The sequence below is a fragment of the Nothoprocta perdicaria genome, unplaced genomic scaffold, assembly GCF_003342845.1.
Source record: "Nothoprocta perdicaria isolate Ctin4 unplaced genomic scaffold, notPer1 scaffold_2, whole genome shotgun sequence".
Lineage (NCBI taxonomy): Eukaryota > Metazoa > Chordata > Aves > Tinamiformes > Tinamidae > Nothoprocta > Nothoprocta perdicaria.
This window is the reverse complement of record NW_020455204.1, coordinates 11,934,252-11,960,682: the sequence shown is the minus strand read 5'-3', so window position 1 is coordinate 11,960,682 and position 26,431 is coordinate 11,934,252. Positions and strand designations below refer to the sequence as shown.

Genomic DNA, 26,431 nt, shown 5'->3' with positions numbered 1-26,431 from the left:
CTATGGCTCACCTACCTTGCGAAGAGTAAACAGAGGAAATGTCAGTACTATGTCTAATCCTCTGTTTTTCATGATCATTTTCTTTCTAAAAGAGGCTTAAGGATTTCAGTAACAAGTGAAATAGTGCCTATATTCTCTACTCTTCCATAATGCAAAAGCTGGGAAGCTTGTTTTGTGAGAAGCTTATTCTGTGACTTTGTGTGTAATTGACAGTGAAGGGGGAGAATGAGGCAGTGTTAGGCTTTTGTTCGCACTTTTTAAAGAAAGAAATATGCTTGCTGATTAATGATCGAAGCTATGAATGTGTTTAGAGTTTATAGCCTATCCTTCAAGGGAACTAGGAGAATTTAAAAGAAGATATGTTCAGACTGGAAAATTCTGGGAAAATTTGCCCATCTTCTTGGTAGCTCATTATTAAATTATATGTTGGCATTTTGCAGACAGGGGAAGAAAAGAAAGGTGGAAACAAAGGGGTGGAAGCATATTGATGACCTATTGTAAGAGCTTAAGCTCTATGCTCAAGAGTGAATGATTAGCATCTAAAATAAGTAGAAGAGGTAATAAAAATTATTGCAAACTATTATCCAGTAATGCAGTATAATTCATTACATCACTGCATGATTTATTATAGTACGGTATGATGCAGCATTACTGTATCCTGAACTTTGACTAGTTGAAATTCTTGGACTAGTCCTAAACAATAAATGACTTGCAAATTAGCCATTCAGAGAATCACAGAGGGTTGGGGTTCAAAGGGACCTTCAGTTATCACCTAGTCCAACCTTTCTGTACAAGCAGGGTCATCTAGAGCAGGCTGCTCAGGACCCTGTCCAGGTGGCTTTTGAATATATCTTGGAATGGAAACTCCAAAGCTTCTCTAGGCAATCTTACCGTGCTTAGTCACCCTCACTATAATCAAATTTTAGAAAATTTTGGGTAGTTTTTATAGAACAGTTTGAAATAATTCTGATGATATCTTTTTTTCCTGTTGAGTCCATCAGAATTTAATTCCTATGTACAGGTTTATGCTGATAGTAGGATAAAAGATCTTGAACTTTACCCAACTGTTCTTGCTCTCAATCTACATTTTGTTATTAAAATACAATAGATGTTTCCGTCTAATATTAGAACGTAGTGATCTTCTTTACTACTGTTAAAGCAGGCTTATCTTGGTGCACATTGATGGGACAGAGATGAGATTTTCAGAAGTTGCTTGTTCTAATTTAACTCCGTGTTCCCTGAGAAGATTTAACTAACAGGGATAGAATTATGGTTAACTGATAGGTATGAAATCATTATAATCAACAGAACTGTTGTTAGATCCTCACATGTTCATGAGGCTGAGTTCTCATGTTAAGAATGAAGTACAAAGATCAATTTAAATAATCATATTTTTAAAAGTTGCTTAGTACTTAGAGATACAGTCTAGTCCTTAGACTAGTACTCATCTCATTTCTTCTCAGCTTGCTGAATGATATCATCCAATCCTAGTTACTTATTTAGAGTTATTTCCGAAAAAGAGAGAGAAGCATCTTCAGAAGTCAAACTATTCCATATATTTTAGGTATGTATCCCTGGATCTCTCTATTAATCGAGGAGAATGACAAGCTTAGTAGCTTCTAGTCACTAAGTTTGGATAAGATTCCAGCTGTACTATGATTTTCAGAAGCAGACATTAGTTACAATTTTATATTTGTGATTCTGTATTTAATCTGTACAAATAACTGTGTAGTCCTCCAAAATTATATTTTAAGGCATTTTTGCGCATTTTGACTGTTGAGGTGCTACATGTATTGTTAGAACAGGTGTATTTGACTATGGCAGCATGTGGAAACACAGAAAATGGACCTCTAAGAATTCAATTATGCATTCTTCTTCTGCCTTCTCCCCTGTCAGCTGCATGTACTCTCTGGAAACAAGAGAAACAGTGAGGAGGTTGGAAAAGGAGGAAAATGGAGGTGCTTTTACAGATATTCTCTCTGAAGTCATAGCATCTTCTTTTCTAAATATGCTAAGTTCCTTGCTAGCACAGTTATTTTAAGTAAGTAACGGTGACGGAATGATAGCAGCGATGTGATGCTGTCAGGGTAGAAGAGACTGTGAGATCATCACCAAGCTCAAGACAGATTTTGTTTTCATCTGCAAAGAATTTGCAGAACGTTTTGATATTTTATTCTTCTTGCTCCAGATAATCTTTCTAGTGAAAAAAATCAAAGTTAATTTAAAACAAACAAACAAAAAAAACTAAAAAAAAAGTAGCATTTATTACACTTGATAAATAGTATTTATAGCTTTTGCTGTTTCTATAATGAAGTCTATAAAATGAGGAATGTGCAAATGGAAGTGGTAGAAGGTATTTTCAGCCTAATATCTCAGATTTAACATGAAGCAACCCTGTTATAACTGTTCTGTGTTTTCTCCTGTGTTTCATTTGTTTAACAAACATGGTTTGAACACTTACAATCAGCTGACAGTACCAGGTAGATTAATTTTATATTGTGATACAGGTGTATAAGATGCATATAAATGTGCTGAAACCATAGGTTTTTTTTGTTGTGATAGTGGTTAAAGGGATACCTAATTTTAGTGATACAGTGTTTCTTTTTTTTTAATCAATCAGAATGTCAGTGCTAGGGATTATGAAAGAGGCTTGTTAGATTTATCTCTAAGTTGAATCTCTTTAGGAAGAAAAAGAGAAACAAAGATGAATAGAAAATATTAGCAATGTTCATGCTCCGAGACTTATTAATAAAAAAGGTGAAATTGTTAGGGTAGTTTGAAGAAGTTAAAAAAAAAAAAATCCAAATTCCTCTATAAAGGATTAGCCCTGTTTGGATGCAAAGTGGTTGGTGAGAACTGTCTGTTTCATAAAAATATTCTATCCTGGCCCCTGGGATAACACAGTATAGGTTTTCATTATAATTTATTCAGCGTTTCTTACATTCTGATTCCATAAAAACTGCTTTTGGCACTTATCTTTCTTTACTCTTTTTTTTTTTTTTGAAAAATATGAAATCAAATTAAAGCAAAAGTATAGTTTTTCTAAAGCACAAAGTTTTTTTTATTTAAAACAGAAAATAGAAAAACTGTAGTGTTCCTAGTGTGAGATTATTCTATTTCCAAAACCTTTGGCTGTAAATTCAAAGTCACGTCCTCCCCTCTCTTTGCTGAGCAACCACTGACAGTTTTGAAGTAGAAAAATCACGGGGTGCGTCAAGGAGATTCAGCTGAGAAAATGACAAGTGTGCATTTTTTTCCAAGAGGCAAAATATACTTGGAATATCTGCATACAGGAATATAAATGGCTTTCTGAATAAGGATATAGAGGTACATGAGGAATCTTAGTAGAAGATTCCATCCAACTTAGTAGAAGTCCATCCAACTAACAGAGACCCTTATGGTCCCTAACAAGGTGTATGATGCCTTGTGGCACCTCAGTCCTATGTGGGGGTTTGTGGCGTGTGGCTCTGTGAAGTGGAAGATGCTGTTACAGAAAGGTCCTTACAGAGCAGTGTTCTGGCAACAGGAAGGGATGAGACAGGACTGCAAGTTTTTACAGCAGATTCTGTCACTGCTATTTCACAGCTGTTAGTTGTGTGGGTGGTCAGGATGTGGTTATCGCAATGCGACAGTTTATACATGACAGATAGACTGTAGGTTTGCTCTCCACGCATAATATGCAGATTACCTGGTGTTTGAATCAGTTTCCCTTTTAATTCTTTTTTTCTAAGGCAGATGCCTCTAGATATTTCTCAGACTTAAATGGGTATATGATGTAAGTGGAGAATAAATTCTCCAGGCCAGAATTTTGTTCCTTTTCTAGCTGATTTATTAACTAAAGAATGAGGAACCAGGGAAAACACTGGAATTCCATCGCCATTGTGCTAGACCTGGCTTCCTGGATGTGTTCAGGCTCTAGAAGGTTTAGTTGTGCCTTACTCCAAGCTGTTGCTCTGCACTGACTTGACTTCCTGCTACAACAAAAGGCCATTTGGAGACCAGTGCATTGCTGAAAGTAGCTGTTTCAGTCATTCAAATTGGGGGGTGACCTGTGAAGACAGAGAGAGAGAGAAGAAAGAAGGCTGTCAAAGTGGTTTAAAAGGCATTTTGTTCCCTTCCTCTGATCTTGAATTGAGCAAGTTTTTTTAAAGAAGTATATATTTTTTATCTCCTCTTCTTAAAAACAAGAGTTCACCTGTGAAATACTTGATGTGGAAATAAACAAAAGGCACAATCCTACCTATCTGACTGATTTTTTTGTTTATAGACTGAAGTTCAATATTTTTTATATAGTGATTCTACTCAAGCTTACAATTAAATTACGAGTTTTTTTTATTGCTTAAAAAATTGTTTTTTTCATTGATAGTTTTCTAATCGAGTACTAATCGAGAAGTGATCTTTGTCACCTTTTATATAGTTTGATTCATTTTGTTTACTTAAAAAAATACATTATGATTCTGCAAAGTTGAATTAAAATGTTTTTGAATTAGTCATTTATATTCATAAGTATATATAAATACTTATTTAATTATATTAATCATGTAAGTAATCATTATAATCATTTAATTACTTTAAAGGGAAGAGAAATTAAATATAAAAGGGTGCTACTCTGGCTGTATTTTTTTGCCATTCGATAATATTTTAAAGCATTGTGAGATTTAGCACCTCCACATGCATGTAAGCTAATTAGTGTTTATTTTACTATAACTCCTTCAGTTCAAGCAGTGAACTGAAAAGTGTACTTTGAAAAGTATACATGCCCATATGTAATAGCAATTTATTTGTATTTTTTCATAGACTTACTTTACGGCTTTTAAACTTTGTAGAGCTCATATTTTTTTATTAAAAAGTGGCTTACATGCAAAATGTATTAAAAGTAGTTCATGAAGGTTTAACTCTGAAGCTAAATGGTTGTAGATTAAGAGCAGGTATGAGAAGTACTTCAGGAGAGAAAAGTGAGCGGGAACAGAGAAAGATCGGTCATATGAGTGTTTTACAATTGTAGCTGTTAATGTCATTGCTGCAATAATATGTTATAGTAGTGAATATTCAAAGAAATACAATGAAAGAAAAAATGTTACTTGTTATATTTTCATCTCATTTCATGAAGTAATTTGTAAAGATTTGTGTATGTGAACGTGTGTGTGGTAAGGCAAACCCTGTTCGATACAAGTCACTCGTCGTTACTTCATCACCAGGAATGATACATGCATGCTACTGCTCCTCTCCTCTCCTCTCCTCTCCTCTCCTCTCCTCTCCTCTCTCCTCTCCTCCCCGTCTCCGTCTCTCTCTTCTTCCCCTTTTTCCTTTTCCTTTTCCTTTTCTTAACATAGCCTGCCAGAGTACTGAACTACAAATTCTAGCCTGAATTTTACGCACTGATGGATCACTGCTGAGTTTCATTGGTTGCTGGTGGCACAGTCTCAGTACAATACATTAAAATAAAATAATTCATTACATTTCCAGCAGCTACTGAACGCCGATGCACTTTGAAGTTTCTGTGATGATTTAAAATTTTTGGGCATGAGCGTTCTTACCGCCCTACATAAGGAAAGTTTCTGGCAAGCTATAGAACTGTATAACCATTTAATTCAACCATTATAGAGAAGATCAGGGACTGTCTAAGTACCTTATGTAAGCATCTGTCTACTAGCTCTCGGAAGTGATCGAAATTCACTGTGATATTACTCAGGGGTATCCCATTCTTCTCCAATAATCCCAGCAGGCGAAGTCCAATAGACGAGAATAGCTAATACAGTATGTGTGATAAGGAGTTACAAATGTCAGCATAGTCTCCTTGTAAGTTATCACATTCCCAGAGGATACCAGAGAAGTTAGTGTATTACTCATTGCAGTTTCAGCATTTATCCTCAGATAAGACCTACTTGAGGTTAATCTGCATTATGCATTCTATGTAGCATCCTATAGTGCAGTATCTGTTCTGAATTTCATTTTGATACCATCTGAGTTAAAGAAAATTGGAGACTTCTGCTTTGTTTTGAAGTTATCTCTAAACCATCCATAAAAATATGGAAGCTTGTTTCCTTTTCTTTTTGAAAGACGACAATGTGTGTTTGAGCCATTTGCATTTTTCAATACCTATAGCCATGTTTATTTATTATTTTAAAGGAAAGAAAGGTTATATTTTTATATAAATATATGTACACATTTATATAGTAAAATGTTAAGTCTATTACCTGGCATAGTCCCCAGGTACTGGGAAGGTAGCTAATGCAACTGTGCTTGCTGCAGAGTTTTGGCAACCATATTCTACAATTATTTATTCATTTTGTGTTTTTAATGGTTTTAAGCGAAATTGATTTAATTAGCATTTTTCCATTCATAAGATCATACCTATTATAGAAAATAATTCTAGCAATTTCACCTTTGTTTAGGCCTATAGTTAGGTAAATGCTTATGAACATTTTTTTTTTTTTTTTTGTAAAGAAATACCACTCAGAAACCATAGTTTCTAAAAATAAGAAAAAAATATTGACTCCTTGCATTTTAAAATCTGGTAGGTAGAATATCTAGTAATGAAATGGGCCAGGAACCATTCTTGGTGAGAGTAGCTAGCACAAGGGAGCTGAAGTGCGAGCAGCTTCTCCTGCCCTCCAGAGCAGGACGACTGGGTGCAGACTGCCCACTGAGAGCCACCCCGGGGTGATGGCCCCCAGACTGTGGCTACGCATTACGGGGTGGTGTCAGCCGAAGCTGTGGTGAAGATCACGCTAATAGTTTAGTGGTTTGGATATTCACTTGCCACAAGCTGGACCTGTGCCATGGCCCTGCTTAGTTTATTCCTATGGGCATGGCTTTACAGTCCGTTCAAAAGGCTTTTAGTGTATTACTATAAAGCATTAAAAAAAAAAGCATCACAGCTGCTGTACAAGATGTACATGTATGTACATATAGGCATATGGAAAATACAGCTTTATGTGAGAGCTGAATATATGTATGATGGAAAGGTCATCTAGACCTTTAAATGACTGTTTGCATTCACACATTTTTTTTTGCACACACTTATAAAAATGACTTGTAAATATTAGGCTTGTAATTCTGTGCAGACTTGCTTATGGATTTACATTGCTTCTGATTTCAGGTGACAGCTTAAAATATCCTTGAAAACAACAACAACAAAAAAAAAGAGCAAAATAATACCCACAAATCCCACATAGTGTTTTATAAGTATAGATATTTTTATCTTCATTTAATTTGTTTTTCTCACACTTCGAAACTTTTCTAGTACATAAAAGCTTTCTAATATGAAATCATCATGGCTACTGTGATTCCAGTGCACTAGAGAATCAAGAATCTTTCCCTCTTCCCAATGTATGACCATTAAGCAGCATCGTATGGGAAGAATAATGCCTAGAGCATTTCCTACTAAGCACTTGAAATTGCATGTGTAGGAATACTACCAATGAAATTGAGAACTTAAATTCTCATCTCAGCTTAGGTGTAAAAGCACACTGGCAAAATTATCCTAAATTTACATTTATATAACTGAAAGTAGAATATGCCTCCATGATATCTTTACCATATATCCCTGGAAACTGGTAATTGAAATATTCCCACACTTAGCACTAAAACTTAAATTCGTACTACTGTCGTTGGAAAATATCTTGGCTCAGGATGATCGTAGGTACCACAAATTACCCACAGCTGTCCCTGAATAGAGTATCACTAACTCGTTATCAGCAGGCACAGGCAGTATTGAGTGAATCTCAGGAAATTCTGACATTGTAAAATTTTGAAAGGCTCTTGTTCATTTCTTGAGGCAAGGATTGAAATTTCCCATTGCAGTAAGCTAATAAAAATGCATTAGGGTTAACAGTAGGAGCTCTGGAAAGGTTTTGTTAACCTCTCCATTCTGGTTATCCTCATTAAAATGTGCTAATGCAGATAGGAAATTTCTGGAATGGCTAATACCAGTGCATAAAATAGAACAGCTAACATCACCATTTGATGCATTTCTAAGTCACTAAGGAAAGGAAGCACTCAGTGTCTTTTTTTTTTTTTTTTTTTTTTTTTTCCCTCTAAGGTATAAGGCATCCAAACATTATTCTTTCACAATTAGGTGATTCCCAGATGGCTTGAGGAGTAGCATTCAAGTTAGAGGGGAAAAAGTCTTCTGGAATAAAGCCAAGTGTAGGACTTTTCAGCACCCAGTATAAACTGAGAATTATATGAGAAGTTTCTGCTTAGAATAAAATTAGTATTTCAACCTCACTTGCTATATATGAAAATCTCAAAAACATATAGACTAGGTGTGGATTATTCTAGCTGACCCATGCTACTGAAATTCAAACACTTCTGTTATCAGTCAATCCTTGCTCAGGATGCATCAGATCAGCTGACACGGCTTGAAAAAAAAGCACAAAACATACAAAAATATCCAAGAACAACAAAACATGTACAATGTGAGTTACCAGCCTTTCACTTGTTTCATTAGAATATGTCCTGAAACCCCTTGTGCTTTGTACAGGACAGGCTGCTGAACATTCATAAGTCATCTGCCAAAAGCATGGGAAGATGGCTGTCATATTGCAGGTCAACTAGTAATATGAACACAAATATGTCACTTAACTCCTTCCTTCTATGGGAAAAAAAAATATTGATTTATTTCAAATTGTTTGGCAAAGGAGATGTTTGTACTTGTAAGACTTAAAGAATTAAAGGCACTAAAATACAGAGTTTTCATGTGAATGAAGTTCTCGTTCAATATAAGAACTATTCGTTTGAAAGGATAAATCTTGTCAAATTCCAGGTACTTTTGTGGCCCTATAAAATGAAGGTCACACAATAAGAGTGTCCCGGGAAGTATGTAAGATTTTAAAAGACTGATTGTAACAAGTGTTGCACATAGGTGTATTTTCAACAATTCTGTCATTCTCATAGGGTTTTCAGCTTTAATGTTCCTTTGTCTTTAATTTACGTTGGATTTTTACTTCCTTCATTAGGTTACATTTCTATTACTACTTCCTGTGAGTTAAGTGGGCTACCATTTCCCTTTTTCCTCAAATTGCTAATTTTTTTACTTTAAATTATAATTTAATATAACGTTCATGTCTTCGAAGAGATAGCATTCAATTAGATTCATTATTTTGCTTCTGTCATGAGAACAGTTTGGAACATTAGATACAACCTAGTCAATCTGCCTCAGAACTTAATGTAAGCTGAATATTTTGCTTAGCAAAGCTAATGGAAATTTTAACATCGATTTAAGAGTCAGCTTGATCAGCACCTATGTGAGAATTCACAAGAACTCAGAGAATATTGTTCTTAGCTTAAATACTTACTCATATCAGAAAACAGATGCATCAAATCCTTTATTTCTGTTTTTTCATTTAGATTAAGTTTCAGTATATTTTCTCTCTGCCTTGCTCAGTGCTAGTAGTTTCTACAGCATATTGAATAACATCTGCAATAGTTATTTTAGAAGTTATGTCAAATGTCAAATTACATCAAACTTTGTGATAGAGTCGTTTTGCAACAGAGTTCCTGAAAGCTTCTAGATAAGATGCAGTTGGACAGAAAAATATGTTACAATCATACACGATTATGGCAAGGAAAAGACAAAAACACTTTGTACACCACTCTGGACAGTCAAGCATGATCGTATTTTAACATGTCAAGATGTTCTCCACAGCCTTATATGAAATTAACTTTATGAGGCAGGAAGAGGTGTGGATATTCGATCTGGAGAAGTAACAACTTACCTTCAGATGTTCCCCGTCCTAGCCCTTGCATACGAGAGGAGTCTAAGGAACCATTTGGGGAATGTGAGTTGACTGTCATTATTTGTCATTGTAAACAGAAGCTTCTAATTCAGAAGTTTAAAGATAAACTGTATTTAGGACACAGTCAGACAAGCAATTCCAATTTAGCTGAAACACTTTTTAAATAGATTTTTTTTTTAAATGAAACCATTTTGACAGAACTGGGTTAAGAAGTAATTGCACATATGGTTCTGCTGGCAGATGTGAGGAGCTTCTTACCTCCGACAGGAAAGAGTAGGGAAGAGCAGCTGGTGAAAGCAGGGGACAATAACCTCTTAGCCTGGATCAGCATGCTTAATTGTGATCCTGTGCTAGGCATTTCAAAGTGCATTTAGATGTAGAAACTGTGGTCTTCTAGAGGAAAGAGAAAGGAACTAAATGATTAGATTTTCGCTGTGTGCCATGTTAATCGGTTTAGGTAAATTTGAAAGTGTTGAGGTTTTGACTCTGTGTATAGCATTGTTCAGATGACTACAGTGCCTGCTTTGGGGAGGCAGTTTGTGTTTGTTTGGGGCCATTTTAACAATTCAATTGCAAAAATAATAATCCAGGTATCCAATCATAAAAATAATAATCCAGTTATACTTCTTGGAAGAGGAGTGTGCTTTTCTTGCATGTTATTAAATGGCTTATTCTGAACAGTTGATGTATTTGTGGAGTAGAATTCCAAACAAAATAGCAGGCTGCAAACTATATTGGTCATAGCAGCAAATCATAGAGCTGATTACAGTAAATGGAGATCTATAATGAAAGGGTAGTGAAAATCAAAGAGTGCTTCGTTGGACTATTTTCTCTCAGGCTACAATTATATGTATTCAACCAGTAACTTAAAGGAAGTTGCAAGTGAGGACACTTTATGTTCACATTATTCTTCCTCCAAAAAGGAGAAATGGTTAATGGAACAAATAACACTAAGCAAATAATGCTTAATGGTGGAATTTCTATGTTTGATTTTCCTCATTTAAGTTTTCTCTTCATTTAATGTTTTTACTCCACAGTGTGTTTTTTTTTTTTTAATTTATTTAACGTACAATAATAGATACTGCTTACAAAACCTTCCTAGATGGGCCTGACCACCATTCAGAATGTGTTTGACCAGTGCAGGAAAGTTTGTGGCTGCCCAGCAGATTACTTGCGTATTGTTGCACAAGCAAAGAGTACAGATTTTACACTAGGGATAAAAGCACAGTGCTAGGAAGGTTTTCGTAAATAATCTAACTTGCATCCAGTTTTTTGAAAACTCCTAAAAAAGAGCATTCTTTGCCTGTGTAGCTAAAGTATGCTCGTGCTTCACAATCACTATGGATTTTTTCCTAAAAGCTTTGCTCCTGCTGTGGTTCTCTGTGCTGTTTAAGAGCTCTTCAGCTCTGTCCCTAACTGTTCAAGGCTCCTTCCTTCTTCACATTTCGAGGTCATTTGTTTCAATACACTTTATGTACTATGAGAAATAGGTAGCATTCAGTAGGCAGGAGGCAAGTGGAGAAGTCAGACAGTGTTAATCAGATCCAGGAAAAAGCTTAATCCTGCTTAATCAGATCCAGGAAAATGCTAACGTGGATGCAAGGGCTAAACTGGTTTCTTCCTAGCCTGCCCCGAGTGTACGTGGAATAAAGTTCTTCCCTGAAAATTTTATAACCTTTGGGAAATGTTATTCTGTCTTCTTAATCCCTTGATATTTTTTAAAAAAGCAAATGTAGCATCTGGAAAAACAGTCTATTTTTCCTGGACTTCTCTTTGTTGTTACTGTCCCCTGCATTCTCTGATTCTCACTATCTTCTCATGGCTGAACTATGCATATTATTCTAACTGAAAGTTACACTCATTCTGAGGAGAGCAAAATGAATTTCTCAGTGTCCTACTTAACAACATTCCTTTCCTTGCATTCCTGGCATTTGACTTCTTTACTGCCTATTTTTGGCTCATTTTTAATTGTCATTGCATTGTAATTGCCAATGCATTATAGCAACTTCAAGCTATGAGGCTGCATGTAAACTAACTGTTTTTTGTATTTGTGTTTGATTTTGTTTTCTTTTAATGGCTACATTTTCCAATTGCTGACACTGAGCTTATCCTGATGTTTTAGCACTGTCATTTTAATTCCATTTTTTTGTCTCCTTATATGCTCACAGTTTTCCCCCCTTTTTTTTTTCCATCACAAATAAAAGTGTATTCAATTGTCCAAAATTAGTGAAATACTGAGACAAAATGAAGGAATATTTCTATGGCACTTCATTTGTGGTTCTTACTTTAGTTGTCAGCAAACTGTTGATAGCTGTCAAATAGCAGCTTTTTCAATTAACTGAGCCATGGTGAACACTAATACCATGGTAATTTGATCTTGGTCAGTAGGATTCAACCTCTGGCCTATACCCTCTTTAAGTCAATTAAGATTCTTTCAATTCTTGCCATAGTTGAGATAGACTTTGACTAAACAAAACTAGTTAAAAATAATGGCCACCAACTAAAGAAGTAAAGCAAGACAACCCCTAAAAAAACAAGACCAAGAAACTTCTTAGAAATAAATTACAGAGTTCAGAAGACCTTTGTAGTAAAGTGCAACTTGGAATATTCTTTGAAAAAAAAAGAAGTGTGTAAAGCTAGGGGAGTATAATTCAAAGATACATCTGTGTACTTAGCTAGCCATAGACTGCTGGTAGGTACTGAAAGCAGTGACTATGTCACTATCTTAAATGGGAGTATATCAGCCTAGAAAGTTTCCTCAAGTATTGATAGCAGTGTGGAGTTCAGGGTGAACTGCAGAAAAAAAAGAAAAACCTTCAAACCTTCAAAAACCTTCAAAAATACCTGGCTGCGGTGCAGTAGCTGTGTGCAGCTGAGCATGGCTGCCCTGTTGTTCGGCACCGCAGCTGCCTGGCTCCTCTGTCCTCACAGCTGGGTCTCACTGGGCACTGCAGCGTAGACCTACCTGTAACTCCGAGATGGAGAATCCCTGAGTTTGCACCAAGGGACAGAGATTGGGTTAGTCCTGCAGACCGAGTTAGGAAAGTATGAGTGGCATAATTCAGCCATAGCAATTGTAGCTGCTTCTTGCCGTGGAGGTAGGCACACCGTTGCTGCTGCTGTGGTTGATTCAAGGCTTTCCTTTTAGCTTGACATTGCTTAAATGAGTGTCTAAGAATAATACATACTTTTGCTTGGGTCATGCCTGTAAATTTTCTCACTGTTGTAGTTTCTGCAAGCGAAAGAATGCGTCATTTATTCTTTTCTCCTCCCGCGCTTCAAAGCTTTCTGGTTGATTTTAGGGGTTAATTTACGGTTTCTTCAGTGTAGATAAGAAGAAGGGGAATGAGGCAGAGCTTTGTGGTTTTCTTTCCACCATTTTTGCTTTATCATTTATTCAGACATCTGTTTTTGTTATTTTTCACAACTCTTTCAATCAGAAAAGGGCAGCAGTAGAAAAAAAGATGTGATTTATGTGACTTAAAACAAGCTCTATATAGAAACAAAGGAAAAATATCTGTCTGTTTCATGATACAGAGAAGCGATGGTAAGAGCAGGCTTGCTGCATAGCTTGCAACAGGGACAGAGAGAATTTGTAGGAAAGAACGTGGGTATCTAATGTTTCTGGGAGGCCATCCCCAAACTCCAGTTCTCACCCAGCAGCTGCTGTCCTGGCCTTCTGCACTGCAACTCTGGCAAAAAAGAGTAGGCAGCAGAGCAGTGGCCACCACCATTACCTTTTGCAGCACACACCTGAAGTCTGGTCTTTGGAAAAAGAGTGGTAAAATGAAATAAGAAAGAGAGAGCTCTTTCTGTAAGTAGCAAGAAGTTAGTTTCCTGGAAAAGAGTTATGTCTCATGGCAATATATCTACTTCTGTAACTCAGATCATCGCAAAGCATTGGAACAGGCTGCCCAGGGAAGTGGTGGAGGCGCCATCCCTGACAATGTTCAAGGAATGTGTAGATGAGGTGCTTAGGGACATGGTTTAACAGATTTGGTGTTGAGGGAGTTAGATTCAGTGATCTCAAAGTTGTTTTTCAACCATAATGATTCTGTGATTCTATATAGGAAAACATAAGTTTTCCCGGGAAAGTGATGGAGCAGCTCATCCTGGCTGCTCTCTCCAGACACATGGAGGAGAAGAAGGTGCTCAGGAGTAGCCAGCATGGATTCACCAAGGGGAAATCCTGCTTGACTAACCTGATCACCTTCTACGAAGGAATATCTAGCTGGATAGATGAGGGCAGAGCGGTGGATGTCATCTATCTGGATTTGAGCAAGGCTTTTGACACTGTCCCTCACAGCATCCTCCTGGGCAAGCTCCGAAGGTGTGGGATAGATGAGTGGACGGGGAGGTGGATTAGGAATTGGCTCGATGGCAGGGTGCAGAGAGTGGTTGTGAATGGTGCGGAGTCCAGCTGGAGGCCTGTACTTAGTGGTGTCCCCCAGGGGTCAGTTCTCGGTCCGGTCCTGTTCAACTTATTCATTAACGACCTGGATGAAGGGCTGGAGTGCTCCCTCAGCAAGTTTGCCGATGATACCAAACTGGGTGGAGTAGCTGATAGCCCTGAGGGCTGTGCTGCCATCCAGAGGGACCTGGACAGACTGGAGGACTGGGCGGCGAGAAACCTCATGAGGTTCAACAAGGGCAAGTGCAAGGTCCTGCACTTGGGGAGGAATAACCCTGGACACCAGTACAGATTAGGGGTGGACCTGCTGGAGAGCAGCCCTGCAGAGAGGGACCTGGGTATCATGGTGGACGACAAGTTGACCATGAGGCAGCAGTGTGCCCTGGTGGCCAAGAAGGCCAACGGGATCCTGGGGTGCATTAAGAAAAGCGTCTCCAGCAGGTCGAGGGAAGTGATCATCCCCCTCTACTCAGCCCTGGTGAGGCCACATCTGGAGTACTGCATCCAGTTCTGGGCTCCCCAGTACAAGAGGGATGTGGAGCTGCTGGAGAGAGTCCAGCGCAGGGCTACCAGGATGATCAGAGGCCTGGAACATCTGCCGTATGAGCAAAGGCTGAGAGAGCTGGGTCTGTTCAGCCTGGAGAAGAGGAGGCTGAGGGGGGACCTGATCAGCGTGTATAAATACCTCAAGGGAGGCAGTGAGGAGGAGGGGGGCGGCCTCTTTTCAGTGGTGGGCAGGGATAGGACTAGAGGAAATGGCTTCAAACTGAAGCATCGGAAGTTCCACAGGAACTTAAGGAAGCATTTCTTCACTGTGAGGGTGACAAAGCACTGGAACAGGCTGCCCAGAGAGGTTGTGGAGTCTCCTTCTTTGGAGATCTTTAAAAGCCGCTTGGATGCAGCCCTGTGCCACGTGCTCTAGGTGACCCTGCGTGAGCAGGGGGGTTGGACTCGATGACCTCTGAGGTCCCTTCCAACCTTCGGCATTCTATGATTCTATGATTCTATGATATGTTGAGATCTCAGTCTCATAGCCTCGTGTATAAGTTAGAGAATCCTAATGCACAGCTCACGTGCTTGAGGTGAACCATTTGCCAAAATGATCTCTTCGTTCATGAGTATGTTTGAAAGTAGTTTTCAGAATGAAAAATGAACAAAAAAGTGACAAATCAAGCCCTGAAAAAAAACTTGAGATTGATTTTAAGTTCAACAACAGAAATTTCCTCAATGAATATATTTTCTTTCTATCTGTAAAATGTGACTTGCAAAACACATGCAAAAAATTTTGACATGCAAAATGGATGACTGGGTAAATATGTTTCTGAACCATCTTTGCTATTTCCTTTTGGTAAATGCATTTGTGCTTCTGTTTTTGGAGTTCATTATCTGTTGAAATACAATATTTCTGATTTATTTAAAGAAAAATGAAATTACCCTGTTTGTTTCTTAAGGAAAAAATGCCCAAAGATTTCCTTTTATTTTTCATAATGATTGTTCTCGAAGTTACTTACTTTTTTCACCTTGTTCTATATGTGTATGTGATTGCTGATATTGTTGATTTTTATTTTTATCCACTTGATCACATAACCCCTCTGCTTTTAATATAATGAGATATTTGCAAATCAATGTGAGCTGCTAAATTAAAACGGCACACCCTAAAAGGCATTCAGAAATTAGAAGTACTATTTTGAGAAGAAGAAAGTTATTTCCTTTTTTGCTGATTTCTGATTATTTGGTCACTTACCTTCTTCTAGTGTTTCATATGAGCATCACAGTAAAACTAAGGTTAGTGATGAAATAAAAAAAAAGTAATTACAATTGTAAGTCACAAAAAGTAGTCTGCAAAGTAAAGCTGTGTCCTGCCAAGTCATTAAAAGCCTGATTTTCAAGCTGATGAGTAAGGACAGCTCTCTCTGTAATCAGTGAAGTGCAGTGGTGGTCCGAGCCTCTGACAACAAAATCCTACAGGCCAGACTTGTTCCATGTTAATTGTTTGAGTGAGGGAACTGGAGTGACAGAGTATTCAGTGCTGAAAGAAGAAACATTTACTGTGGAGGACTACACCACTCAGCCTCTGTGTGTCCTAAGTACAGATCATTTTATTAAGGGATTCTCGCAGTGAATCTTTTCTGTGTAACAGAAATTGCATTTCATTGCATAGTATTTTACAACATTTTCTAGAAAGGATTTTGAGGCTTAATCTGAAAAAAAAATAGATTTTAAGGATTCCTCCTTAAGGAACTGGGGCCAGTTTAAATTTTTAATCTGGGGAAACAAAAATTGCTTCTTTTTGTTAGTTGAAGAAGCAGTTCAGTATGCTAGGGATGTTTCTTAGGGAAGAAAAAGAGGCAAGTGCAGACTCCTGGCTGGAGCCCAGCTGCTGTTAGAGTCTCAGAGCTTGTCCTGATTCACTCCCGTTTGTTCTTCTCTCTTGTTCATTCATATGCTTTTCACTGAATCATGAAACAAGAAACTGTGAAATGTTTGGATCAATAGATCTAGATATACTTTTGGATCTTTGGGTGACGTTCTGTCTTTGGATGTAATTGACAGAATTTATGATACTCTATTTCTGCAGAGTTGTTTTTCAAATGCACACAGCAAAAGGTGAGGGATTTGTCTTTAGGAACACTAAATTGAAACACTAGCAATCGAATTATCAAAGTTGTCCAAAATGACAGCCCTATTAATGAACTAATAAATAAATAGTTATTAATACTTGCCATGTAATATTTATTAATAAACTTTGTGAAATAAATACTTATGAGTTAATTTCATACAATAAACTCCAGTCCATTTTTGTAATACAAAAGATGGATCAGTTTCTGTGCTCCAGACTTATTTTGTTCTCATTTTTACTAGTCCACAGGATATGGTCTATTGCTAGCTGTGGAGCAATGATGGATGGGCCTGTGAAAATTAGGACCTGACAGAATCATAAAAAATAATTCCTTGGCACTATGACAAAATTCTTTAGTATCTGAAACTGAATACATTTTCTGAACAAGCAAGTACATAGGCTTTGCCTCATAAAATACGGGAAAAGTAGCCTTAATAATTTTCTGGTTATTATGAAAATGTAGATGAATGTAAAGAAATAATAAGAAAGAAGCATTACAGTCCCCACCATAGGATGAAAGATGGCTAAAGGAAGTCTGGATGGATGATATTTGAGCCATAACTCTAACAGATTTACAAAGCCTGGTCATGTTTTCCTCTGTTGTTGTTCTCTTGGGCTCCGTATCAAATTTAAAAGTGGTTAAGTACACCTGAGTATAAGGGAGACCAAGGCAGCATGCTGCTACTTCTGCTTCCTCCAAGCACAACATATTTATAATTGCTTTTTAGCTACTATGCCCGAAAGGTCTGATTCAGGGGTGGGAATGTCCAGCTTCGTGACAAGCACTACCCACGGCTGTCTGTCCCTTTGCCACTGCAGGGGTAGCGTAATTGCTCGTGCTGCAGCTATTGGATCAGTGCAAGCTCAAGCCTGAATATAAAAGACTCGGTGCTCCTCTACCTTGCTGTGCAGGCTGTAAACTGCAGCTGTTAGCAGCTGCCTCATAAAGAGACTTGCTTTCCCCAGTGTGGGAGTAGGGCGCTGTGCAGGGGAGGCAAGGTGGACGACTGGAGCAAAGATCACTACTCGCTGTCTACAGGAAAGCTCCTCTTTGCCTCACATCAGAGTCCTTAAATGCAGACTCACATGCAGTTAAAATCCTTTGCGTGCTACTTCTTAGCTCGGCCGCTTGATTCTAAGAAAATGTAAGCTAGACTGTAAGAAGTTTGTGACGGTAGCACAGACCTTTCTATTTAAATGTCTACTTCCTGGTAGGTATTTAGTGCATAAATCGTCTTTCCTCTTGCCTGCTGTATCAATTTAGCTCCCATGTAATGACTCATGTAGCTCTCAACAGCTTGCATTATCACCTTGAATTAGACTGTAATCATTTAGCTGGACCATGTACGCCCATCCTGATCTGAGGAATTCAAGTTTGAATCAAAACATTTTTCCAGGTATAAAACCAAACCTCCTTGTATCTTATTCAGAACTTAGGAGTTTTTAAATGCTTCTTTCCACACAAACTTGAATGTCAGGAATGTCCAACATCTTCACAGTCAGAATTTTTTCCCTGAGTGAGTGAAGCAGCTACAAGAAATTCCAAGGACTCTTGGAAGGCATTAAAGGTTTCTTGAGAAGTTCAAAGAATCCCTTGGGTGCTGAAAGAAACTATCCCTTTAGAAACTTCAGGATGTTTAATTAGTGCTCCTTGCTTTGTTCATGGTTTGCAGCAAAGAGTCTTTGTCAGCTTTGAGTTAAACCGTTAAGGAAAAGGGTGTGTTAATTAAACAACTTGCTTATTTCTAATGGGTAAAAGTATCCTCGCTCTCCCGAGACTTAGAACTCAGCAACGTCTGCTGAGAGACACTAGTGAATTGGTAACAGACGTCACAGAAAATATTAACGCATCCTGGGGAAGTAGCAGTAATGAAAGCCTTGTGTACTGAATGATTCACAACAGGCAAAGGATGGGGATGTCCCTATTCTCAGGAGTCCTCATATATTTGTATACATATGTATATGTTTACAGGATACAATTGCTGCTAGAATTAAAAGCAAAATTCAGTATTTGGAAGGAGACTGGCTAGACGAATGTCTTGAAATTATCGTTTTGCACTGCAGCAAGTTGAAACAATACTCTTTTTCTCTCTCTCTTCATTCTGTGGATCATTGATTAAATGAAAAGGAGAGCTAGACTATGAAAACAGCTTCTTTGATTTCACACAGCAGAGTGGCAACACTGCATCTTTTGAGCCAGCTTTCTTCATTGATAACTTCACTAATGTATTAATAGGTACCAGTCTTGCTGGTAATCCCCTCAATGTAGATTATGATACATGAAATTACGTTTGAATTTTTATTGTACTGCTGAAAGCACTAGCATCCGAACTTTGGTTGTATTGATGGGCTTCCACGAAATCTTGCTATCACAGCATAGAAGTATAAAAGAAAAAAAAATACAACGTAGCTTAAAGTTGTGCACAAAATTATGGTGATATCTGGGATCTGTGAGAAATACTGCGTATACTACTACTTTAAAAACATATATTCTTCTGAAAATCTTACATGCATTTTTTTTCTCTACAAGCAGTTAATGCAACTTCAATATTGACTTTACCCCCTCCTATATATTAGTATGCTAAAGAGGCATTTTTGAGAAAATTATTGAAGAAGCACAGCTTAACAGCAAAAGCTTGTTGTGTACTGTATGATGTTTTGAATTAAAACAAAACTGAAACTCAGAGCAGTCCAGTTTAGTTTGATTAGTAAAAGTAGATGCTAAGTGATGAAGTCCATTTGCCGCTGAACAGAAAAAAAACCCTCATTTTCATATGCCTTTGTATAATTTTATTTTATGAAATTTAATTATTTATTTTGCCTTAATGGAAAGATATTATATTTATATTTTTTCTTCTAATAATAGCTGATCTTTTTTTAAAATACATTGTTATTTTATTATTAAGAATAAACTAATCTTTCCTCTGTATAATTTCCTACATGTGGACTCTCATATATAGAAAATTCATTAAGGACACAAAAACTAAAATAGCAAATTACGGCTGTGACTAATATGTTAACTGGTTAGTTTGATAACCTATTTGACAACTTTAATTAATGTTTCTTACAAAATTTCCGTGAAATGCTGTAAGATTTTTAATTGAAGCCAACCTAGCATTGGGAGAATTTCTAGCATTAGTTCATAAAATAGCTTTGGAAGTTTATGTAGTGAACTGCAAAACCACATGGGCTAGCTTTACGCAGAATGGTAGGATTGAATCTCACTGAATTTCTGACGTTGGAATTCTTTTTAATTCAGTAGGACTACTTGTATGAGCACAGTGAGAAGAATTTAGCAAAATATTTTAAGGATTTTATGATGGGACACAAAATATGGATGGTTTATTGCTAGAAAATTCAGCTCCAGATAAATATATGCGTTGTATGTGCTAAGCTGTGGAGGGAATGTGGAGGGAGCATATAATGATTTCAGGAAAAAAATGCATGATATATAAAGTACATGACTTGGAAAACAGTATGTGTGCTTTCATAGAAGAATAATGAGATCAAATGGTTTAAAAAGGTCTTTGACAGAAGAATTGTCTATCAATAATGAATTGTAATGAACTTGTATAAGAAAACATGAAGGTTGATTCCTGAAAATCTATTCACTTTGGTTCTTTATAGTTATAAATATCATGAAGAGAGTAACAAGGAACTTTTCTATTGGTTTAGAAAGTGATCAAGGTTATATATCTTTAGAACTATTTTACACTCTGTAGAAATACTCATTTTCATGATGTGTTTCCATAGGCTAGATATGACCCTATAAGTTCAAGATTTACAGAAGTTTAATGTGGACTACTTGCATTTTGGGCTGCAAAGGGTTTTGAATGATACTACCGTGTGAAATTTTCCAAAAATTAGTGGGGCAACAAAGCTTGAATGTTAAATTTTAGGTACTTGGGCCTCTACTATGTTTTTCTTGATCAAGTCTTGGCTTGATACTCAGGCTTCTCCAAAAAGCTAGAGGGACATAGCTTTGAAATACAGAGATTAAGGAAGGAAGATAATATTTTAAACTATTCTGTCAACAGCACAGCAGCTCAGAAGAATTTTTATTTTGTTTTGCTTTTTTGTTAAGCACCCAAGGAATCCTGGATTGGCCAGGATTGGCTTTTTATAAATCTCCACAAGGATGGAAGGGGAGTCACCGATACTACATTTTGTCCTTGGTCCAGTTTCAAAGAATTAGTGGAGAGAAGGTTTTGTCCAATCTGAAAATTCCTGATGTTGTGAGAAAGGTTGACAACTTTCTCTTGAGTTCTTTGGAGTGTACTACAGAAGCATTTTTTGAAGAAATGCTGAAACATTTTGAAATAGGATTTTTTTTTCCTAGTCTTCTTTTTAGTAGTCCCAGATCCTTAGATAATCTTGTGATATGTAACCTTTAGAAGAATCTTTTTGTAGAAAGGCTTAGAGACATTACCGTTTGAGAGAACTAGAATACTTACGGTTTATTCTTGTATTTTTCTTAAATTGTCTGGAAGCGAAGTCTGGACTTTTCAACAAATCCCTAGTGACTGATGATCTGGAGAAAGAGATGTCAAAAAAAAAAAAAAAAAAAAAAAAAAAAAGCAAGGAAATCCTGTTCCACCTACCTGGAAAGTAAAGGTTGGAATTTCTAACCGTGTGCACACCCAAGTGTCCTAATGCAAAGGAGGATGGCTAAATGACTTTGACCTTCTTTTTTTTTTTCAGTTCTATGCTTGACTGATTGTAACTTTTATTTGTGTGTGACTATTTCCTGCTTAGTAAGAAACTTGAAATTGATTTTAAGTTGACACATTTCTTCTCTAAGTAATATAAAAATATTTGTCTAATAAATGTATACAGAGGCTTTTGTGGGCCATCAGGGTACCATGACATTCCAATGTATTGATTCTGCGGTTTTAAAGGGTGACACATTTGGTGTTAACGGGCCATTGGAGAATTGGGATTTGAATTGTGCATGGTAAGAAGCACTGACTTTCCTGTAACATGACAGGTTTTCTAAAGCAGTGGAAGTAACAGTAGTATTACATAATTTCTCATGTGTAAACTTGAAAAATTAATTTAGACAAGATTTTGTATAATGCAAAAATTAAATTAAAAAATTCAGGAGATAAAATATTAAGAAACAACAAAGAATATTTATGTTTGCCTGTAGCAACCAAAACAACATATAATGTGTTTTCTGTAAAAATTATTGACATTCAGGATTTAAAATTTTTCTTTAAAAAGTACTTTATACCTTTTTTGGTGTGTTTCTGCAAAGTGAAATCTATCGCCTAAAGAAGGATCTCAACTTCTGTCAGTGTAGCTCGTTTCAGCCTGGAGAGTTTGTTTACATTTCATGTAATTTCTGTTCCCTTTCCTGCATATTAAATGTAAAGCTGTATCAATTTTGTGTTGCCTGTTTTTTTCAGTTACAGCTTCCATTAGCGTTAAATGCTGACAGAAAGAGAACATTAATGAAATGTGGACTAAAAAGGGTTAAGAATGGTGCTTTCTCATTGAACTTTCCTTCAAGAGAAGATTGTTGTTAATAACATTATGTGATTACTTTGAAAATAGAATTTTGATTATAAAACCATGGTGCAGGAAAAATCAAAATAAAAAAAAATTAAAAAATTCTAATAACCTTTGGAAAGTGGTCACAAATGCACTGGATTTATGAATTTAAACCACTCTGTAAAAGTCAACTTACAAATTTTTGTACATTCTTGCCATGTCATGTGCTTGAATACAAAGCTTCCTGCAAGGTATTTTACATTGTTTGTTTGCTCTGTTTTCTAACAACATAAGTATTTTGCTTAAGCAGATTTGCTGGGAAGTGACAGCTCTGAAAAATTGGACACTGGCTGTTGGAAGTATTTCAGTTCCAGGCAATCTAAATAGTGCAGAAGGATAAAAATGAAATATCACTGTATTTTAAAGATGACAGTTTTGTCAAAGATTCTTCTTCACTTTCCAACTTAAAACAAATTGAGTAAATAAAATGTATCCACTTAAAATGTGCGCACTCATTGAAGATGCAACACCTCTTAGATATTTTTTCTGAAAGTACAAGTGAGAATACAGACACAGTAGATGTAAAACATTTTATGAGGAGTGTAATTCCCCTGGTTTAATTAGTAGTTCTAAACAGTTTTGGATCATAACAGGCTTTCATGGCACATAGTTATATAGTGAGGACCTAAGTAGAGTCTGGCAAGATGAGATTATATCTGACTATATTATTTGCTTCATAGTTATATTGCTGTTTAGAAATTGGAATATTTTTTCTTGTGTTCACATTCATTGCAGTAACACAGAAATAATATTTTAGGAATTAAATCAGGAGAATATTTTGGTCAGATCGAGTTTCCTAAACATCTGCTAGTACCTATTTTGTTTGTTTTAAAATGAATAATGAAATGACTGTGCTAGATTTTTGTCATTTGTTTAGCACAGTGGTAATAGCTCCTTGCAACTCATTAACATGGTTGAAAACTTCTGGTGTAAGTCATAGATCTTTTTTTAGAGCATATGTAGCAATTGTATTTCATGTACAGCTGCATATTTTTTATGCAATAACTTAGCCACCATTTGAAAAGGGGAGGTTTTTCTCCTGCCTGGTATAAGTACACCTAAAAAGTAACCAGAAGACAGAAATACCACATCCTGTGGTGGCCTTTACTCCCATTTAGTTTCCTGGGTGCCTCTACACTGCTGTGAGGCAAAGGTCTAGAAGGGGACCTGGCCTGCTAGTTTCAATTTTCTTGAATTTTAACACACGGATTTGAAGACATTTTAAAAGACCAGTCTGCAAAGGTGACAGCTTATTGAATATGACTCTTGCTTGAGCAGATGGTAATTGCTCATGTTAAAATTTCTGCTCACCCTGGTAATGGAGAAGCATCCTTCCAGTATATGCTTTGTCTCCTGCTCCACTTTGATGTGGCACGAGACTAGGTGATTTGCTGCTAGCGTGTCCTCAGTGTGCTACTATGCTCACTGAGGAGAGAAGGGGAATAACACTCAGCAAGACCTCAGCAAAGGTTATAAAGTTCTGGTGAGGATGGATCTCAAACAGAGCTACTCCTTTGTGGAACTCAAAGGAATACAGACAAGGAAAGTCAGTGTCTTTTTTGCTTGTGCTGCTCAATAAAGTATGGCAATCTTTGGCAATCCATTCTACACCCCTCTCGCCATCCCTCCCCCCCAAAGAGTTTAACTACATTAAGTTACTACCTTAAACCTGCCATAGATATTTACTTTTAGTAACCCCTAGAGTTTTGTGAAAGTCTTTGGCATCACATTATTTTTAGCAAATCCCAAGAAAAGATCTGCAACCTTGGATTTTTCAAGTTCTTGGCTTATACCCAGAGAAAGGACTTAGGTATTTTCCTTTCAACAAAGCAAAGGGTTTCTTATAAAGTTGGACAATATCCACTCAATACTGTTTTTTTTTTCTGATAATCAACATGAAAGCTTTTAGGAAAAGGATTCCAAAGATCAATCATTTTCTTGGAGAAGCTAAGCTACCTTGCAGCTTTGAGGTTAATGAAGGCTATAACTGAAAAACTCTAACTGATAAAATTGCTTCCTCTAGCTCTGCTCCATAGTTGCACATTTTTTTCCCACATATTTTGTGAATAAGTAGTTTTAAATAGGGTTCTCCTGTTGTGCTTCTTTTAGGAGAGGAATTTGCCACCTCCCAGATGGAAAGATTTAGAGTCCCGGAATAAGTTCACAATGACTGAATTGTTGTCTAGCAAAGTTCTAGAACTTTCAAGCTTTACTGAAATTATATTTTCTTATTGTGTGCATATAGAAGAACAGGAAAAAAATAATAGATAAGCTTTTCTTTTTTAGCTAACAATACACACCATCTGTTTTTCAGTCCTTTAGTACAGCATTGTGTGATAGCCAACAGCAGAAAGATATCTTTCTAAATAGTTTAGCAATTTTTCCACAAAGTTTTTTGACTATGGGTCTTCTGATGACAGAAGAGGAATTCCACTGAAAGTAACTGTTGAAAATGTAGCAGGGAAATGGTTATGAAATGTTAAGAGGAAACCAGTTCAGTACTCTCACTTTTTGAAGAAAGAGAGGCCTTTCATTTGTAAAATGTTGTACTATGATACAGAAAAACAGTTAAAAGTTACAATATACATGAAATATGCTCCTCTTACCAATTCCAAGGCATTCTTCTATTGGAAATAGAAAATGAAATAAATAGTAAGAATGGTCACCTATTAACCTTGGATGATACACTCTTATCCAGTCAGGTTAATCATGGTTTCCTCACTATGAATCTAGAAACGTATTCTCAGAAGGTGAAAAATATTTTTTATTACTTTTTCTTTTTCTTTTTTTTTTTTTTTTTTTTTGAGATGTGGCTTAGACTATCCTGCTAATGAGTATTGGAAATGATAAAATCTTCTGTATAGTAAGCTGTGTAAAACCAAAATGGACTATGCTTCTGTGAATTAAACTGATAGGATGTTTTCATGGTATAGACAGAGTGCATATTAAATGTAATTTAAATACAGTGAAAGAAGTGAAGATGCAGTTAAACTGGTATTTGGTTCTAAAATAAACATTTTGTTATTTCGTCAGGAAAAGATGCTTCTCCTTTTTTATTGAAAAGGAAAAAAAGCAAATGTGTACATAATTTAAATCTTAATTGATGCCAAAGAATTAGTGTTCACCCAGTATCTCTAAGCATGTAAAATATGCTATGTTTGAATTGTCAGAATGCATTTTAATGCAAGGTAATTTAACTGATCTCACAAGTATTTTAATGCAGCTTTTTTTACACTCCACTTTTCAGCTCTATTCTGTATATTCTTGGTACTGTTGTGAGCATGGGACATCTGATATAATTTCACATATGATATCACTATTATAACAGCTATTGACAAAAGTAGCTTAATTTTGCTCATTTTAGATTTAATTTAAAATGATATCGAAGAAATTAAAAGTGATTTCAATAACTAGACTTTTTTTTTTTTTTTTTTTTTTCCCCCTTACCCACTGAGCAGCACTCATTTTTAAAACACTGTCATTTTGGAAATAGAGTTTTTTTGGAACCATGCTTTCTGTCATCTGTTCATGTAGTTGAATCAACCTATGCCCATATAAAACGTACACCCCTGTGTATCCTTTTAGCCCTGTTTTTTCTATTGAAATCACTGGTAGACTGTTAAAGACATCAAGGATAAGCAGTGCTTTGCTTTGCTTTGCTTTCTTAGTGGTCTTGCTTCATTTTTCTGTGTTACAGTAGCCCTCTATGATAGGGTGCTGCAATAATCAAGAAGTATTCTTATCCAAGGCGAGAATGGAATCTATTTGCATTCTTGAATTTAGTATGAAAGCAGTTACGTTGTTCTAGTCAATTCGTGTCCAAACAGCATATATAAAGCAGTTAGCCTCATTTTTGTTTTCCTTTTTCCACTTATTTGGCTTCCTTTCATTTCTCTCCATAACATTTTCTGTTAGTTCTTGCCCCTGAGACTCTACTTTCTGAGCCCTGTATTTCCTTTGGAGCCCTCTTTGCCACCTGATGTCTGGAATTTTAGCAACCCAGGAATAAGAGCTGGTGTGGTCCTGTGATAGAATTCCCCATGGAATTCCCCGTGAGCTCACTGCATTTATTTTCCTCTCCATTCAATCTCTTGCCTCCTTGAT

The 26,431-nt window shown here is 36.6% G+C and overlaps 1 protein-coding gene across 3 annotated transcripts in view; it reads left to right on the top strand.

Moving 5' to 3' along the window:
- Positions 1-26,431, top strand: part of PCDH7 (protocadherin 7) — a 263,004-nt gene that overhangs the window by 18,793 nt on the left and 217,780 nt on the right. Inside the window, exon 2 of one of the 3 annotated variants that reach the window (XM_026037569.1) lies at positions 21,265-21,308. The exons of the other annotated variants lie outside the window; for them this stretch is intronic. Within the exon in view, the coding sequence (XP_025893354.1) occupies positions 21,265-21,294 (30 nt within the window). The 3' untranslated portion in view covers positions 21,295-21,308. Of the gene's footprint in view, positions 1-21,264; positions 21,309-26,431 lie in introns of those variants that run through there. 3 annotated transcript variants of the gene reach the window in all.